The 19,540-nt window shown below is 40.0% G+C and overlaps 1 protein-coding gene across 8 annotated transcripts in view; it reads left to right on the top strand.

Annotated features, from left to right (window-relative positions):
• The window catches only part of ZMYM4 (zinc finger MYM-type containing 4), a 43,903-nt gene that overhangs the window by 19,067 nt on the left and 5,296 nt on the right, over positions 1–19,540 (top strand). For 6 of the 8 annotated variants that reach the window (XR_008842082.1, XM_056509200.1, XM_056509203.1 and 3 more), the window contains 21 exons: positions 1,361–1,535; positions 1,641–1,853; positions 3,802–3,952; positions 4,573–4,688; positions 4,792–5,064; positions 5,523–5,673; positions 5,922–6,094; positions 6,190–6,340; positions 7,390–7,530; positions 7,830–7,867; positions 9,698–9,842; positions 10,004–10,128; positions 10,467–10,638; positions 11,232–11,285; positions 11,401–11,580; positions 12,112–12,206; positions 12,338–12,509; positions 14,210–14,361; positions 15,635–15,746; positions 16,764–17,012; positions 17,868–17,997. Coding sequence is in view for 7 of the 8 variants with exons in the window: in XM_056509200.1 (XP_056365175.1) it covers positions 1,361–1,535; positions 1,641–1,853; positions 3,802–3,952; positions 4,573–4,688; positions 4,792–5,064; positions 5,523–5,673; positions 5,922–6,094; positions 6,190–6,340; positions 7,390–7,530; positions 7,830–7,867; positions 9,698–9,842; positions 10,004–10,128; positions 10,467–10,638; positions 11,232–11,285; positions 11,401–11,580; positions 12,112–12,206; positions 12,338–12,509; positions 14,210–14,361; positions 15,635–15,746; positions 16,764–17,012; positions 17,868–17,997 (3,168 nt within the window). In the remaining variant the exon portion in view is untranslated. The remainder of the gene's footprint in view (positions 1–1,360; positions 1,536–1,640; positions 1,854–3,801; positions 3,953–4,572; positions 4,689–4,791; positions 5,065–5,522; positions 5,674–5,921; positions 6,095–6,189; positions 6,341–7,389; positions 7,531–7,829; positions 7,868–9,697; positions 9,843–10,003; positions 10,129–10,466; positions 10,639–11,231; positions 11,286–11,400; positions 11,581–12,111; positions 12,207–12,337; positions 12,510–14,209; positions 14,362–15,634; positions 15,747–16,763; positions 17,013–17,867; positions 17,998–19,540) is intronic. The other 2 variants (XM_056509201.1, XM_056509204.1) reach the window with 2 other exon arrangements.

Genomic DNA, 19,540 nt, shown 5'->3' with positions numbered 1-19,540 from the left:
TTCAAGGCAGAATATTTCCTGAGATTCTAAAAAAAATTCACTTTACATTTAGGCTCCATTGTGTGATCTTAGATTTCTGTAGATCTTAGATTTTCAATTTACATCATTGCTGCTTTAATAACATGTAGAGACATTAAATTTATTAGCAATTGAGTGTTTTAGGTAATGGAAGTTTTAGCACCCAAATCAGTTACTTTCTGTCTAGGTCTAGAGTGGAAAGGTGAAGCTGGCTTTTTTGAGCTTATTTGGACAAAAAAGTTTAGAAAATACCAAAATTTTCCACAGTCCTGCTGGATACACAGTCACAGATCTTCAGCTCTAAAAACATTTTAATTGTTATAATTTTTTTGTTCATTTGTTTTATGTCCAAATTAGCAAAAGGAGACCTTTGTGGCTGGCTCTGTAAGATGTCATTGCTATACATTCACTCCAGGCAAATAATTTCCAGGCTGATTGAGCTACAGTCTGTTTATAGAGAATTGGTTATATGTATTATTTCTACTTATGAAAGTTATTTTGCCAAAGGAATTGTTCATCATTTCTTCAACAACAAATTTATTACTTCAAGTTTTACAAGGCCAACTGAACTTAAACTTGAGGCTTCAATTAATTATTCTTTTCACTTGCTGCCTTAGAGTGAAAAGGCCTTGTAGCAAAGTTTAGAAGTCTTGACTGCAATTTATATTTATTCTGTTAAAAAATGGGTTATCTCTGACAGGACAAGTGAGAAGGAGGCATCCTTCCAAGCAAGGAGCTTATATAAATATTTTCTCCTAGTTTTCTGGCTTCAAGGCTTTGAAACTTTTCTGTGAAGGACTGTTTCGAAAGAGAGAAGGAATCAGGAGAAAGTTCAGTGTGTTAAATCCAGCAACAAATAAAAAAAATATCTGGATGGAAGATAAGAAAGTTTAAATACTCATCAGACCATGGTGGACTGAACTAATGGTGATTAGAAATTGTGGTTTTTCATTTTTTCCCTATCCCCTTATTTGCTAAAAGGAATTATGCAACATATCCTTCTTTCTAAATTATTTTGTTAATAAAGACTGTGCAACACAGTTACTTTCTCCAAGTTCCTTTAGAAAAGATTCAATGCTAGAAAGTGTTTTTTTATAGGCCACTCCTAGGTCCAGATACAAAATGTTTTACAAAATACCTACTTAAGAATTGTACTTCTTTCTTGTTTTCCTAATAGGAAAGCAAAAATGAAGTCAGGTACTTAGCAAAAAATAAAGGTTTAAATTAAATGTATCCACCCTCTCCTGGAGAATGTTTAGTCCCCAGAATAAGCGAGAGCAGCAAGTTGACATGAAACCAACATTAATCCTTTATCTCTGTGTTTGTTTTTCTTTTTCCATAGAGAAATTCTAAATCCAAAGGATGTAATCACTGCCCAGTTTGACAACACAGACTCCAGTAAGGATTTCTGCAGCCAGTCTTGTCTGTCCACATATGAACTGAAGAGGAAACCCATTGTCACTATCCACACCAACAGCATTTCCAGCAAGTGCAGCATGTGCCAGAAGAATGCAGTGGTAATTGCCAATTTCCTCATTTGAATTTCCTTAGCTCAGCACAGCTTGCTGGCTCAGAGTTGAACACAATCTTTCTGTCCTTGCTGTATATTCCTTTTCTCCCAGATCAGGCACGAGGTGAATTACCAGAACGTGGTGCACAAGCTCTGCAGCGACGCCTGCTTCTCCCAGTTCCGCTCGGCCAACAACCTGACCATGAACTGCTGTGAATACTGTGGGGGGTACTGCTACAGTGGCTCTGGCCAGTGTCATGTCCTGCAGATAGAGGGACAGTCCAAAAAGTTCTGCAGTTCCATATGTGTGACAGCTTTCAAGCAGGTATACGTGTGATGGGACAAGGGGGAATGGATTCCCACTGCCAGACAGAAGGGTTAGGTGGGATATTGGGAAGAAATTCTTCCCCATAAGGGTGGTGAGGCCCTGGTACAGGCTGCCCTGAGAAGCTGTGACTGCTCCTGGATCCCTGGAAGTGTCCAAGGCCAGGTTGGATGGGGCTTGGAGCAACCTGGGATAGTATGAGGTGTCCTAGCCCATGGCAGGGGGTGGAACAGGATGGGCTTTAAGGCCCCTTCCAACCCAAAACATTCTGGGATTCCATGATTTTGTATTTGGACAAAGTACTAAAAGTAGAATCCATCTAATTTTCTATTAGATTTTAGGTATTTTAAGAAACACCCAATTTACTAGTTGATTATTTCAGTTACTCTATTGGTCTAAGGTAACTGCTTTTGTCATTTCAAGAATAACAGAATCATAAAGGTTGGAAAAGCCTCCAAGACCTTCAACTAAATATCCCAATGCCCACTGAACCATATCACAAAGGGTCAAAGTGGGTTTTGAACATTTCCAGGGATGATAATTTTCTATTTAATCTTTGCCCATACATGTTGCTCTGTTTTTTCCTCACCACTGGAGCAGCTACCAGAGAATTTCAGTGTGGGACAAGACACAGTGGGACCCTCCCAGCAGCAGCCCCTATGACTGTTTTCAGCCTTGAGATGCTCCTTAAAGAGTATTCTTCATTAAATTGTAGCCTTTGAATTAAGTGGAGAGGAAAAGTAATAATTAGTTTATAATTATGATTTTAACTTTTAAACTTTTCATATTTATTTTTGATTATTGAAGACCTGAGCATTTAAGAGAACCTTAATTTATTATAATAGCTCAATTATTTTTGAATGATTTGTTCTAATGTAATTACTTTAGGAAAAATTACACTCTGATAAAAGCATAGAACTTTATTTTGTGACTTGACTCTGCTGTCCCATTATCCAGGCCACTTAGGTCAAGAAAGGCCTAATGGATTTAAAAAAAAAATACGGTAAATGTATTTCATCCTGAAAATTACCTTCAGAATTAGTTGTCATCTGAAAGAAATCTGGAAATAAAATTAAATAAGCTGGAAACATTTTCATGCTGCTTTTATATCACACATCAAAACCCCATATGTGATAGTTCTCTTAAAATACAGCATGTTCAAAGCTTGTAAGTTTAAGTCAAATTTATTTTAATTGATTTTTAAACAATTCAGCATTCAGCTCCATTGTCAGGTACATTCTGATAGATTCTGGAGGTTTGTGGGTGTTTTTAAATCCCTAAAAGCTTATACTCTGTTCTGTGCTGTGAAGAGCTGTAGTAGCTGGTGATAGAACAAAGTGCATTTTTAAGGCTGTCATACTAAAATAATCTGGTGCACCAATTCTTAAAGTTTTTTTTCCAAACTTAAAGACCTTAAAAAAACCTTAAGCACAGAAAATGTGTCTGTGAAAGTCAGGCTTTTTCCTGTGTCTCTCTTCCAAAGAAGTTTGTAGACCACTCACTGAATACTGTGATTATTACTAGCAGGTGGATCTCTTTCCCATTTTGCTGTCAAACATTTTCTGGGGACCTGTTTCTCCCTGTTCCTTATTTCCTCCTCTCTTCAGTGGGAATATTGTTCACCTACACAGCTGATGCATTAAAAACCACAAGCAAAATGTCAATCCTCAGCAGGATGTTGGAAGTTGTGTGATACAAGGTGCTGATCTGTGCTAGTACAACCTGTAGGGGTGTTTGCAGTACCCAGCCAGCCTGGTACTGGTTAAAGTGGGCTGGGAAAGTTCTCAAATCAGTGAATCTGCACCATGAATAACACAGCTGTAAAACAAGTGCTGTTTCAAGCACACTGACACATTTTATAAATATGTTATATACCAGTGACAATTTCCAGGTTAATAAAAAATGCTGCCAAATTTCAAATGAAAAACCAATTTCCATGTTTCCACAGAAGTCAGCTAAAATTACACCCTGCACACTGTGTAAATCTCTGAGATCTTCAGCTGAGATGGTGGAGAGCACAAATAACTTGGGGAAACTGGAACTGTTTTGTTCTGTTAATTGTTTGTCAGCATACAGAGTAAAAATGGTCACTTCTTCAGGTAAGCTTATCCTTTTACTTCTGTAGAAACCTAATTTCATGTGGCTCAAATCCCAGTTTTATTTGTCTTGAAAGTTAAGGCTGATATTCTTTTTTTTAAGGGAAGTGCTGAGATGGGAGTGAAAAGTCATAGTATTGTAGATAAATGTAGCAGTGAGAGTACAGCTATTTCTGTTTTGGTTTTAGGGAGCTTCCACATGATAACCAGTCTTAAATCTATTATTTTTGCTCTTACAAGTGCAGCTGGTGGGTTTCCCAGCTGGACAAACCTCTTGTGTGGACATGTGCCACACCACTGCTGGGTCTCTTCTGCCCCTTGTTCCCTGGGGTGATCAGCTTTATTACCTCTGCCCAATGTTGCATGGAGCTAGGCAAACATTTTCAGCTATTTTTCATGTGGAAATAGAAAAATGCTTACTGACATCCTAGGGATAGTGGGAGATTAATTAAATTTCTGGCAAGCAACAGGCACAGCAGCTGCAGTGTCTGCTTCTGAATCTGTGGAAACGTCGTCTCAGGCTTCTGTCTGTGCCTTGGCTCATCATTCAGACTAATGAAAAATTAGCTGCAATACAACTTGATGTTGCATAAATCACTTTTTCTTCTCTGCTTCACCCTCAGGTGTTCAAGTTCAGTGCAACAGCTGTAAAACCTCAGCAAACCCTCAGTATCACTTGGCCATGTCAGATGGGAGCATTCGCAATTTTTGCAGCTACAACTGTGTAGCAGCTTTTCAGGTGTGACATCTAAGATTTCTTCTTAGCTGAATAAACAGAATGCTAAATTGATGGTGGAAATACCCAGGTGTAAATTAAATCCTGTCTATTTGCTTTTCCACAGAATCTGTTCAACAAGCCTGCAGGACCCAACTCCTCAGTGGTGCCCTTGTCTCAGGGCCAGGTCGTTGTGAGCATCCCCTCGGGGACAGTGGTCTCAGCCAGTGTCACCACCTCCACTGTGTCCCCCAGCTCCACCAGCACCTCAGCTGCAGCAGGGCTCCAGAGGTTGGCTGCCCAGTGCCAGCAGGTCACCTTTACCCGCTCTGTTGTGAAAATCAAGTGTCAGCACTGTAACAGATCGTTTGCCACCAAACCAGAACTGTTTGACTACAAGGTAATAAAGATCAGGGCTTTCAAAGCTTTTTTCACAACAGAAACCCAAATAATTGTAGTTTATACTGGTATGTCAGTACTGCTTTGTTGCTTGCAATGGAGGGTTTTGAAATGGATTTGTTTCAACCAATATCAAATTAATACTGATACTAGCTCTATAGTCTTTAAAACAGAAAAAAAAAAGAACTCCAAGAAAATCCCAAATCAAGCAAACACATCCCTGTATCTTGGATCCAGGGATACTCATTTTAATCCAAGGAGAAAGCACATTGATGAGGGCTTTCTGCAAGAAATTTTGCTTTATTATAAAACTAAATGGGGAGACTCATTTGCCAGTGCTCTGTTGCTGATTTCTAAGGGTATAAATACTCTTCTGCATTTTTGTTCACAATTTAAATGTATTATCTGGGATGTGACTCATTCAAACACTGAAACCAAAACATTCTGGTTGTGTTGCAGGGTAAAATGTTCCAGTTCTGTGGGAAGAACTGCTGTGATGAGTATAAGAAGAAGAGCAATATGACGGCTTTGTGTGAATACTGCAGGTTTGAGAAAATTATCAAGGAGACAGTGAGAGTCTCAAGCATAGATAGAACATTCTGTAGTGAAGGTAAGAAAGGGCAAAACCCTGTCTCAGAGAAATCAACTCACAAGTGTTTGGCCTTAAAATTATCAGTAATACTAAAAGAAATCTAATATTTGTAAGTTAGAAATCTGATTTTTAGGCTTAGGAACATAAAATCCTGTTCACACTTTACATTTCAATGAATTATTACAGACATCACTAAAGACAGGAATTAGGAGTGCTGAGGGATTGTCATATTGGTATTAAAGAATGTTTTTGCTGTTTTCTTTTAGTTTGTAAACTGCTTTATAAACACGACCTGTCAAAGCGCTGGGGAACCCACTGTAAAATGTGCAGTTACTGTTTACAGACTTCCCCCAAACTGGTCCAGAATCACTTTGCAGGGAAAACAGAGGAATTTTGCTCAGAGGATTGCATGTCTAAATTCACAGTTTTGTTTTACCAGGTAAGAAACATTCTCACACCCTCTAGATTTTTATACATATACCCCTTGTTGATGTTTCAGGTGTATTCAGTGTCTCCCTCACTCTGTTTTCCTAGATGGCAAAGTGTGATGGTTGTAAGAGACAAGGTAAACTCAACGAGTCCATCAAATGGCAAGGGGAGATGAAACATTTTTGCAATCTGCTTTGTATTCTGTCCTTCTGCAAACAGCAAGGTGCTTCTGACCCTCCACTCCCAAACAACACAGGTAAAGCAGGCTGGGGACAGTATTGCCTTTTGATGTGTGGGGTAGTGAGATGGATGTTTGTCTGCAAACTCACTTCAGTGAGCTCTGTAAGATCTGTCTTCTCCTGGGGAGCTTGTCTGTTGCTGTTGAGTTGTCTTTTGGTTTAGTTTGCTCTTACTTGAGACCATTTCAAACTTCTGTAGGTGTGAAATGCAATTGCTTTGTGTACCAAACAAATTTTAAAGAAGATAAAGCAAAAGCACTTGCTTGCAGTCACTTTCATGAAACAAAGTCCTGTTTCATTTCAGACATATTAAATATCTAGCTTGTCTTACTAACACCTAAAAGATATGGCAGAATGTTAATATTCTTTTAACAATCAAGTGGTAAAATTAGTAGACTTAATGGTTTTAAATGCAGACTCCTATATATGCACTTAAACCAGCTGCTTCTGTGCAGGCTGTAGGCATATGAAGAGTTCCTATTCTGTGTCATTAAGTGTTTGATTCTTGGGAAGTATTAATCCCAAGGTTAGCAAGTGCTGTAGCTGTTTTCCTGAGCAGGTGGAATGGGAATGAGGGTAGGAATAAAGCCCACAGGAATAGGAACTATGAGTTTCTGTAGGGAATGAGACACAGAGGGATGAAAGGCCCACAAAGACAGGAAGAGAAATGGAAACAAAAGGCAGGAATATCACTGATCCTAAAGAAGGGCATCATTTCCCACTGAGTGATGGTGGCTGCAAGAGTAAGGTACCCAAAACCAATAAAGTATTAACTGGAAGTTTTTAGTGTGTACCAGGCCATGTTCAGCTTGGTGCTCATTGTTTCAATTTGGTGCACATCTGCTGCTTTCATTGGTGGGAGCTCTCTTCCCTTCTTTCTTGATTTGCTTGTGGAACCAGCTCCTGTTTAAACTGAAATGCTGCAGCTTGACACCTACATCCCCTTCTCACACAACAGCCTCTTTCATCTGGAGACAGATCTGAAGGGTGGGTGTTGTTTCTGAAATGCTTTTTTTCTCAATTATCTTACTGCTTATTCTCATTTTCTTCTGTCTACTGTGTCCAGCAAACCTTTCCATGGCACCAGCCTCCTCCTCAGGCCCTCCTTCTTTAAGAAAGGACTCAACCCCTGTCATAGCAAACGTGGTGTCCCTTGCAAGCACCCCAGCTGCCCAGCCTACTGTTAACTCCAACAATGTTTTACAGGGTAAGGCAGCTGAATACCATGCCTGTACTTTTACATCTCTATTCCTGAACATTTATATTTGCTCAGGGATTTTATTTTTTACTGAGAACAGCGTCCACTTCTTCATTATGCTTCACATCAGTGCAGATGATTGCATTTGTCCTTCCTTTATCTAGGTATAAATAATGACTTAAATTTATGTACATACATCAGGGCATGAGATTTAATTGGAATTCTTTTTCTTGACCTTGGCAGAGCATGGATTATAGTTCTTGATGATAAGTAGACATGTTATTGTATGGTTTTTTTTTCCTTCACAGGTGCAGTCCCTACTGTGACAGCAAAAACAATAGGAGATGTAAGTTTTACAAGAGATTTTTCTCAGTTTTGTCCAGATTGTATCAATAGCAAGTAAAGTACACAAGAATTTGGCACCATTGTTTTGTAACTAATTTTTGATTGGGATTTAAAGTTCATCCAGTTTGCAGATGCTTTTTCAAAAATGGATAGAACTTACATGGTTGTCCTGGTTTGGAGGACAGGCATCTGATAAGAAAGGCAGGAGCTTCTTTTTGAAATGGAGAATGTAAACCCCCTTCCTCCAAATTATTATCATTTTGAAATTAAGGAGCTCTCAGGCAGACATATGGGAATTAGGAATAACAGTTCTTTACTAGGAAAATTAAAATAGAAATGCAGTATTACACAGAACAATCCCAACCCTGCCAGAGTCAGAATCCAAGCTGACACCCGTCAGTCAGTCAGGGTGTTGGCACAGTCCCATTCAATGGTGGCTGCATCCTCCTGCAGGGGCAGATGTGGTTCAGCTGGAGCAGTGCTCCTGGAGAAGGTGCAGTTTCCTCTGAAGCTCCAGGGATGATGTGCAAAGGTCCAATTTTCCTCTTGAATCCTGATGTTCCAAATCTCAGTTTTTATCTGGGTAGGAAATGTTTGGCTCCTCCCCTGGCTGGAGCATCTCCCAGTGGGATGATGGAATTTTATCAGTCATGCACTGGGACTCAATGGTTCATTAACAGCCAATATCTTCCTGGAGGAAGGATGGGGTGTGGAAAAGATAAAGAACACTGCCCCACCTGGTTTTAACAGATGGTGATAAAATACAAACTTTTGGTCACATCCTGTATTGCAACCCAAGACAATGGTACAAAAGTCTTACTGTGCCCACTGACAGACTGGGTGTTTTAAAGGGAAGCTTGTCAAATTGTAGCTCTTGAGGCCTGTGGTTCCCCAGTCATTCCTTCTGTACTCAAGGCTGCCTTTTGTGCCCAGAAATGGGGTTATGGTGGCAAAAGGACCAGCCTGGGAGGAGGGACCAGCCTGGGCTGCTGGGGCTGACATGACCAAGCTCCTGCAGCTTCATTTTCCTTCCCCACCCCCTGGCAGTGTGGTAACAGAGCTGTGGGGAGCCACTGTCACCACTTACCTGGAGATAGCTCTGAGAGTTCCTATTCCTGAGCATTTTGAGGTATGTAGTGTAGCATCTTGCAACTCTCCTAAAATACAGAAATCCTTTTATGTAGCTTTAGGTTCTGGAAGACTGACAGCTTTGCTTTTAGCTGGAGTGTCACTTATGGATTATAGTATGAGTTTTCCCTCTTGAAATAGATCCTGTTATTTGAATGCATGACTGAAAATTACAGTTAGCAGGACATGGAATTAGTACAAGCATGAATAGTCAGTCTGTGTGTATCAGGAAATGATACTGCTGCTGCCAGCATTGCTGTTCATTTTTTACATTTATTTGTTTCCAGTGGTTTCACATTAGTTTACTCAGTTTTATCAGTGTCTGCATCAGCCAGACTTATAGTCATCAAAAATATCTTAACATGATTCCTCTTTATATCTCTGCCATCAGTAAAATTCTAAGGTCAAAAGTTTATAGCAGTTATTTGACTACAGAAACAAAATATTCTTGCAGATTTGTTCTCTGCACCGTTAATAAAATTAGCTTTATTAGCAAAATTAGCTTTAAACAACATTATTGTTGGATCAAAGTAAATTGAGATGGAGACCAGAAAGTACCAAATAAGCAAGCTTATTTTGCAGTAGTTTTTAAGTGATCATTTATATCAGCAAATACAGTTTTAAATTGTTCAGCGTCCCCTAGCAGTCTTATGTTATCCTTCAAACCAGTACTGACTCGACCCTCTTTGTGTTTTCCAAACAGGCAAGTACCCAGACAGATGCCCTAAAGCTCCCATCATCAAAACCACCCAGGCTTCTGAAAAACAAAGCTTTATTGTGTAAGCCAATCACCCAGACTAAAGCCACCTCCTGCAAACCTCACACACAAAACAAGGAATGCCAGACAGGTGGGTGCCTGATCTCCTACCCCTGTTGGAATTGTCTGTACTGAGTTGAGAGAGTGATACATGATTATGTAACAGAGAGTAGTTTTGAATGGATTAGAAAACCTTAACTGGTTTTCAGGTTGTTGTACAATTTTTGGTTTGTTCTGTCTTTGGTATAACAGAAGGAGAAGAAGCACCTGCTCAACCCCAGATCATTGTGGTACCTGTTCCTGTACCAGTGTTTGTGCCAGTGCCCCTCCACCTCTACACCCAGTACACACCAGTTCCCCTGGGGATGCCAGTACCTGTAAGTTATGCTGCAGATCACTACAGAAGGCAGTGGTTTACAGGCTAGTTTTGTGTCCAGCACACCCAGCATTGTGTCACTGGGTGTTGTGTCTGGTCATGCAAGTGGGATTTGGAGTCCTTGAAGCCATTTCCCTCCTTATTACATCATATTTGGTTAAATGTTGTCACACAAAGCTACCAAATTGTAGGGAGAGTACAGAGCTGTCCAATCTGGAGTTATCTTTAAATTAGTTTAGTAGTCTTAAAATATACATAATATGGGAGGAATCTCCCTTGTGTATTTGCTATTTCCCTTCACCCCTAAGTATGTTCTGATATTTTCCACATGTTCCATAGGTACCAGTTCCCATGCTCATCCCAACTACCCCAGATAATGCTGATAAGATCATTGAAAATATTCAGGAAAACAAGGAAAAGGTGTCTATTAATCCATTTGAAGCTGATCTCCTTCAGATGGCAGAAATGATTGCAGAAGATGCAGAGAGAGAAAAAACACATTCTCATGGTGGTAGGTGATGGCTTTAAAAATGATATGAAATGCAGTGAGGTGAAGGTCCTCTCACCACAGAAATTTCCCTTTCCCTGATTCTAGATGCAGATTTGGCTTGTGGTGACAGGAACAGGTCACCAGAGGTAGAAACCTCCAGATCAGTACATCGTGTTAGAAAGAGGAGTCAAAATCAGGAAGACAGAGCAGCTGCCTTAAAAGAAAATTTTCCCATCAGGCTTTTTATGGAGGATTTTTGAAGGGTGAGGCAGGTCAGAGTTTGTTGGATAGTGACCATGTAATGAAAGTGAAACAAGCTGGAAAGAGATAAACAAAATATCCTGCTGGTCTACAGATGATTCAAATAACAAGCAGGGAGGGGTGGAAGCCTTTGGAAAAGCAAACCTATGTTGGTTCTGCATTTCTGTTTCCTCTGCAATAGCATGAGCAAGGTAGAAAGCTGTCAGGAGAACTCCAGTGGAGGAGAAGGCACAGCATGTGTGATCTAATACACAGGTTTTAGCTGTTCAAACTATTTTAAATAAGTTGTGCAAGCTGTCAGTCATGTGTAGATACAGATTTCCTTCTTTCCTTCTTTTTTCCTTCTTCTAAAGGATCTCAAACATCTGAGCATGAACTCTTCCTGGATCCCAAGATATTTGAGAAAGGTCAGTCAGATTTTTTATTTTGCAAATGGATTTTCATCCTGCTGCATCTTTTCTTGCAAACTCCTTGTTCTGCCTTTCCTGTAGCACATGGTCCCTGTGATCCCTCTCGTTGCAGACCAGGGCAGCACGTACAGTGGAGATCTGGAATCAGAAGCAGTGTCCACTCCACACAGCTGGGAGGAGGAGTTGAATCACTACACCCTAAGATCCAATGCCCTGCCAGAACCTGATCCAGAGCTCAAGCAGTTCTCCAAAGGTGATGTGGAACAGGACCTGGAGGCAGATTTCCCATCAGGTCGGTGTCATGTGAAGAAAAATTTGTTGTTTTATAAAAACACACACAATTTTCTACTTAAACATTGTCCCAGCAGCCTGCTTGTGTGTTTTCATGTAATGACAGTGGATGTTTAAAGCTGCAGTAGTTGATCAGCTCTACAAAAAATTACTATTTTTGGAATATCATGCTGTCTTTAAAGACAGCTCTCTGCAGAACCCCTGACAGGAGTAACAAGAAGTTCTTGCTTGCCTCCTTTGGATTCATCACTTCTGTTTCCCTGGGTATAATCCATGTGAGTGGTGGCTGAGATCATATTTGCCTGATAAATACACCCACTGTTCTGGGGACTTTTTTTTCCCTATTGAGAATTAACTGTCTTTATACAGCAAGTGCACAAATTGCTTAATTAGTCAGATATCAGGATTATTTGAATATACAGGTGTGATTGCTCACTGTAAGGTGTTCCATAGTATCTCAGTGACAGTGACACTTCTACCTGGGCTGCTAAATCATGTGATTAAACTCTTCATGGTGTTGGTTTGACTTCAGACTCATTTGACCCTCTCAGTAAAGGACCTGGTTTGCATTCACGTTCACGGGCAAGACGGAGACACAGGGACGGCTTCCCCCAGCCAAAGAGACGGGTAAGGAAAAACTTCTGGAACACAAATCCCTCACATTTTCAAATAACAGCATTATGTGCCCTAACCTAACCACCCCTGGATGAGGAGCTGATTTAATGCTGCTTTGTTTGGATGTCTTTTCTTGCCTGCAGGGAAGGAAGAAGTCTGTAGTTGCTGTGGAGCCCCGGAATTTGGTGCAGGGCTCCTACCCTGGCTGCTCTGTTTCTGGGATGACCCTAAAGTACATGTATGGGGTAAATGCCTGGAAAAACTGGGTCCAATTGAAAAATGCACAGGAGGAACAAGGGGACCTGAAGTTTTCAGGTAAATTTGTTTCTCAGTAGAAACAGAAATACTTAGTTGAAGAGCACTTGGCTTGATTAATTGTTCAAGTTAAAATTAGAATTAGATACCACTGAGTAGAGAAGAGATTTTATAGAATTCTGTCTTGCATCTTTCCATGCATTTAAAAATCATAGCTATTACATTCTTAATTGATCTGTTTTCCTTTAAAAACAGTCTCTAAAGCATTACAAATCTCCACTTTGCCTTCCTTTGCATGCAGTAGTTCTTCATTTGTAGCACAGATGCTTTATGCAGCTGCAGAGCTTTTCTGAGTCATTACAGAACCATGAAATTACAGGTTTATCAGGCCAGAATTCTGAGTTGACAACAACAACTTGGCCCCATCCATTTTATCTGTAGCTGGCATGTTCCCAAAGTATTTGTTGGTCAGCAGAACTGTTTGCTGTAAAAAAATGGTGGGACCAACATCAGAATCTTAACTTTTTTCTAGGCTTCACACCTGGAAGGAAGCATTTCAAAAGTCTACCCATTCTGTGCTGCAACCTGCCTGAAATTCACTTTATTGCTCCTCATGTTTCACAGGAGTGATATATAATAATGATAATTAAATACGATTTCGTTTATTTTTTCCAATGATAAATTATGTTATTTTTTTTTTTTTTTACAAATCCCAGAAGAACTGGGATTTGGCAGTGTCTGACTCCCCTTTTCCCTGATCTTACATTATTGCACTGAGTTTTGTAGGCAAATTTTCAGAGTCAAGCAGAAAATTTAAATTAGTAATAGAATTGAGCTCCTTGGGAATGGTGGGGAAGAGAGCAAACCATAACAAATACTTTTGCAATTTAAAGGACTAAGCATGGCAGGACTCAGATAAGAAAGACCCCCAAAGGGAAAATTCTAGTTAGGATGAGATCTGCTTTTTTATCTCTTACTTGGAATTTTTGTTGTCACTCCATAAGAACAGCTGGGGTTTATTTCCCAGAAGAGGAGTATTCACATGAGTTACTATGTTTTCTTCTTGAGGCTAAGGAAGTGAATATTACAGTCATTTCCAGAAAACTGTGCCCACTCACAGAAAGATTCCCTGCTTATTCCCAAGCAGGCACTTCTGAGGTGTGGAGGAGCCAAGCCTGGTAATTTCATTGCAGATCATTTGATCAATCAATTCCTGGTTTTGCTGCTTCCTTTTCCAAATCTCCTGCATGTCCCATTAAACTCTTCTTCTTTTAAGAAGTGGGATATGCTGCACTCAACTCATGTCCAGAAATATTCAGAGTCTTTTTCTGACTCTTTCTTCTTTTAAGAAGTGGGATATGCTGCACTCAACTCATGTCCAGAAGTACTCAGGGTCTTTCTCTGACTCCCCTGAGTCCAGCTGGGGGGTGAAACCCATTTATCAGCCCCAGGCTGCTGATTGCAGCCATTGCTGTCCCACATTTTGGGTTCAGCAGACTCCCAAACATTTACATGTCTGGGCTCTAAACTCCTGCAGCCTCAGTAGTCACTGTAACTTTTATACTGATTGCACAAGCAGCTGCTCTGGCTTTTATTGGCCAAATCATTCAGTTCTCAGCCAGCAGATAGGAAGGAGTTCACCATTTAGTCACACAGGGTAATTCATGTATGAGAAAGGAATTTAGGAGTTCTACCTTTTTAGGAATGTGGGAAGATTTAATGTGCTGAATTAATTGCTCTAATCATTTCCTCCACCCCAGTTCATCCTGTGAAGCTCAAGGAGGACATTCTCTCATGCACATTTGCTGAGCTGAGTTTTGGCTTGTGCCAGTTTATTCAAGAGGTGCGGAGACCAAATGGAGAAAAATACGACCCTGACAGCATCTTATACTTGTGCCTTGGAATTCAGCAGGTAACTCTGGGAGCTGGGGCACTGCTGACAACATACAGAGCTTGCTCTGATTACTTACAGGACATCCACAGTCCCACAGAGCAGCTTGGGCTTTATAGAAGAGGCAAGAATGTCTCATTTTTATGTTTCACTCTTTGCCTTAGTCCTATGTATGACTCATTTTTCTTGGCTTTGTTATGGTCACAGGGAGCAAATACTTCTGTCCTTATAGGAATGTGATGTGGGGGCTGGGTGTTTCCAGCTAGACACAAGTACTTGGATTTGGAACTTTTTTTGATCATTTTTCATGTGTAGAAAAGATTTGCTCTTCAGAAATCCTTGTTTTAAGATGGGATGGTTTAGAACTAAAATAATTGCACAGTGCTCTTCCAATATATAACTTTATGTGGGAGAGGTTGCCCAGGAAGTATTCTCAGTGCCAAGACAGTTACCTGTTGTGTTTTGCAATATTGACAGAGAAAATACATTGGGAATAATTTCATTGTAATTAGTGAATACTAAGTGTAATGTAGTAAGTCCTTATTACCAGCCTTGCAACAATAGCAGTACAAACCTAGAATAATGCTACTTTGTGTTTAAAACTCAATGGTCAGTACATTTCTGTTTCCTTTAGAACAGCCTGCTTGGTTCTGTTCTGAAACAGTCATTTTGAGATAGAGTCAAAAGCTGTTCTGACATAAAACCTGTTTAATTAGACATGGAGTTATTTTAAATTTTTTTTCCTTGCCATGCTTGGACAAAATGTAGAAAGAGTTAAAATTCAAAGTGCCATTGATAAGTTTTAGGAGTATCAGGGATTTTTGTGTCACAATTTTGACTTATTTATTGATACAAACACCAGACTTTTAGAAAAATTTTTTAAACTGCTCCTTGACAAGTTTAAGGAACTTTTCTTCCTTGGTGCTGCAAGTTGAGCAATTTCAGCAGCCTGTGTCTTTTGTCAGGAGGTATTAACATGTAAAGTTCATTTCAACAGAAAAACACTCAATAACTATTCTGGTTTTTATAGGCAGACTCTTTCAAGAATATCAAGAGGAAGATGATTTTGCAGAAAACAGCTCTAGAAATATTGATCACAGTTCTTGCCTAGATCTATCTTTTCATACTGGTGTGGTCCCAGTCCCTGCAGAAAATTTGATTTGCTGTTTGACTGGAGATTTTTTGCCCCATAAGACACTGGGACACAAGAAAGGAAAATAATTTTGTGCTGTATCTTCTCTACAATATTAATTAATCATTAACAGTTTGTCTTTCTGGTTTTTTGCTCTTGTAGTACCTGTTTGAGAATGGTAGAATAGATAACATTTTCACCGAGCCCTATTCCAGGTTTATGATTGAGCTTACAAAACTTCTGAAAATCTGGGAACCTACAATTCTTCCAAATGGTAAGACAATTCTTGTGTTTTATGCATGACAAAGTTGTATCATAAATTAATGTTTTCTCAGGGCCAGGAAGAGAATGTGATCTCTGGCTCTCAAATTAGTCTCCCTTTTCTACACCATGTATATTATTTCTAGAAAGTATGATTACACTTAAATGTATCTTGGCCTCTGATCAATCCTTGGAAAGAAAGGATTCCCATTCTGGCACTCAATGGTTTTCTTCTTCCCTCAAGTTTTAGCTCTTTTTTTAATACAAGTAGCCAGAATTTAATACTGATATTTCCCTATTACAGCTAGAAATACTCCTGGTGACTTTGGAGATCTCATTAGCAAATCATTGAAATCTTGTCTCAGCTCCAAGTTAAGACTTCCCAAATTCTGCAGATACTTTTAATTGGTTTTCAAGCCTGCTTATGTGGTTTATAGAGCTGAAGACCAGCCCTATGAGCACACAACATCTTTAGAGTATCAGTGAAATTTGAGTAACATTGGCAACTCCACAACTGCCTTTTCATTTAGAAAAATTGACTTTTTATTTAATACAGAAATAATCCAATTACCTATAGTTTGCTGCACACAGTTATACTTTTTTACAACAAATTTCTTCTAAGCCCCCATACTTCCCTTTCCTAACTGACTTAGGATAATCACAATGGGCTATTTATTCACAAAATGGGACATTTTAAACTCATACTTCACATTGTAGGAATTACACATTGCTGCAGTTGGCTGACTGTAGTTTAATACAGTGTAATTAGAATTTAGTGAGAATCTGCTGGTGTCTGCAGATCCTTTTTATCCTTCTCTTCAGGTATTGGAAGATCATGCTGTTCCAAAGCTTGGTTCTCCATGCTCCCCCTTATGTTTGTGCATGCAGTATTCTGGTTTTATTGGATTACAGTTGCTGATGATAAGTGTGAATTTGATTTGATATGTGGTTCATTAATAGAGGTTAGCTGAAAGAGGATTTATATGCATAAAGAACTATTTTCTTTTTTTCTTTGCCCCATTCTTTACAGGTTATATGTTCTCAAGAATTGAAGAGGAACACTTGTGGGAATGTAAGCAGCTGGGTGCATATTCCCCCATTGTTTTGTTGAACACTCTTCTGTTCTTCAACACCAAATACTTCCAACTAAAGAATGTCAGTGAGCACCTGAAACTGTCCTTTGCCCACGTTATGAGGCGCACCCGGACTCTGAAGTACAATACTAAGATGACATATTTACGTTTTTTCCCACCCTTTCCAAAACAAGAGGTAGAATCAGGTGAGTGCTCTCTGATCATTGGTGTCACATTTGCGTGGTCTGAGTTACAGAATCAGAGAATTCTGTAATTTTGTATTGTCTGTTTCTCTTTTAAAAAGGATTGGGGAGGAGTATGTTCTGTAGTAAGCAGAGCTTAGCATATGCTGTTATCCTGAATACATTTGCAGTATTTTTCACTGCTTTAAAGAGAAATCCTGAATGAGCCAAGGCACCCAGGAAAAACCTACAAAGGAGGAGTCACAGATTTGGTTGCAAATTTGTTTAATAGTCTAAAGCTCTAGTAATTCTGCAAGAGTTAAAGACCTTTTCTGAAGTCCTATTCTCAGCACTTCATAATCCTGGGTTTTGCAGGTCCAGACCTTTATTGTGCCTTTTAAATCCCCATATTTGTCCTGGGTCTGTGTAGGGAACAGACCAGGCAGCCCCAGTGGAGACCAACAATATGGGCCTCATACTCAAGAGGCAAAGACACAGATTTTTGTTCTCAGTTAGTTTTGCCATTTGAGAAAGGGAAGTCTCTGATCCTTTTGGCTTCTGCAGTTCATAATTCCAGCGCATTATATTAATTTGTCTTTAATAAGTAAAATTACATCCTCCATATTTTCCTGCAAGTTCTTGTGGGTTTTCTAGATGAGGAATGGGCTGTGGACCTGGCCTGTAGGATGTGCAGTCCTTTGCCCACCCACCAGCTCACACCAGGTGACCATGGTTGGATGGTGACACGTGACAGAACCAGTTCAAGGAGTGGGTTTGGGTGATGCAGAGTCACCACTGGGTGCTGGGCTGACACCAGCCCTTGTTTCTGAAGGTGCTGCTTTTCACTGAACTTGTGTGATGCCATTTCTGTGTATGCAGATAAATTAGCAGTAGGCAAAAGGAAACGCAGTGAGGATGAGGAGGTTCCAACAGCAGTGGAGATGGCTGAGAACACAGACAATCCCCTGCGGTGTCCAGTCCGACTCTATGAATTCTACTTATCAAAATGGTGAGTGGCAGAACTTGAGTTTTAGAGCAAGCACTTGGGCAAGGAGCACACTCAGGCCTTCTGCCTGTGCTGTGGTTCTCCCCACTTCCTAATCCCTCAGTGGGAGCAGAATAGAATTTCCAACAGTAGCACTGCTGTGAGACCCCCAAACAGGTGCTTTTTTATTGTTACTGGTGTTGAGTCAAGAACAGAGTTACAGAGAGACATGTATTCTTTAAATAAATAAATTATTTGATATAAATGTAAGACTTTACTACAGTGCTCATTCTCATCTCCCTTAATTCCCATACACCACCCTTGTGAGGAGATTATAACTAATACCTGAGTTATAACTGTTAATCACGTTCCTTGTGAAAGAGTGCAAGAGAAGTGTGAATTAGGTAAAAGTCCTGATAAATTTTGCCTGCTGAGATGTGCAATTAACTTCTGTTTAGGAGTTAGAAAGGAAACTATAGCAAGGACAGAGATACAAATCATTTTTCTCTCTGTTTCTATATAAACTTCAGTTAGATCCTTGAGCGGGTGGAAGATGATGTTCTTCTCTCTTCAAAGAAAATAGACATGCAAAATGAAACAGCATCTCATTATTGTCAGCTGAAACTCAGATAAATCACCCTCAGAAATGTACCTACTGAGCTTACTACAAATATCCCATTACTGAGGCAGAGACAGGCATGCAGCTGTCCATAGTCTTTCTCTCCCTCTTATTTCCTTTCTTGTCTTCACTGGTACATTATTAGAAGCTTTTAGTTGTTCTTGGGCTGGGAAAGCATTTTCATGCACCCCATCATGTTTCATAGCTGAGCCTCTGCAGTGGTGCAGGCAGCAGTACAAATTCCCTTTGCTGTTTTGGTGTGATTATCTCAAAGCCAGGCAGGAGAGATCCTGGCTCTAGGGACTCTAGAGCCCTACCAGGGCCTGGAGCTGCCCTGGAGTCAGTCAGGCTCTCAAGCAGATGGGCTTAGCATTGCAGCATGGCCAGGCAAGCTGGGATTTCATTTTCTTGCTCTTAAGCAACACCTTAGAATAATTTAGGTTCAAAAAACCCTCTAAGCCCATCAAATTCAGCTGTTCCCCCAGCACTGCCAAGGGCACTGCAACTCATGTCCTCAAGTGCCACATCCACATGGCTGTTAAATCTCTCTGTTAAATAAAAAGGGACAGGGACTCCACCACTGCCCTGGGCAGCTGTGCCAGGGCTGGACAATCCTTTCAGTGAAGAAATTTTCACTAATGTCCAGTCTAAGCCTTGAGGCCATTTCCACTTGTCCACATTATGCAGGAATCCCAGAACCAGTTCCACTCAGAGATTGCATGTCAAATGCATTTATCACTCTACTATAATTGGATGACTCTGAAAAACTGCTGCTGTAAAGAAGCTGCTTTGATTTTCTTTGTTTCTTTATAAGAAACTGATGCTGAGTGATCTGGAAACAACTTAACTGTTCCCTGGAAGGAAGGGGGAAACAGTATTGCCATTTCAATATACCTTCGTTTCCTTTGCTGACTCTCTGTTAAAGTTTTGGTAAGATTGTAAATGCAG

This window comes from Oenanthe melanoleuca, chromosome 23 (assembly GCF_029582105.1).
Source record: "Oenanthe melanoleuca isolate GR-GAL-2019-014 chromosome 23, OMel1.0, whole genome shotgun sequence".
Classification (NCBI taxonomy): Eukaryota; Metazoa; Chordata; class Aves; order Passeriformes; family Muscicapidae; genus Oenanthe; species Oenanthe melanoleuca.
This window is presented reverse-complemented; position numbering and strand designations above follow the sequence as displayed.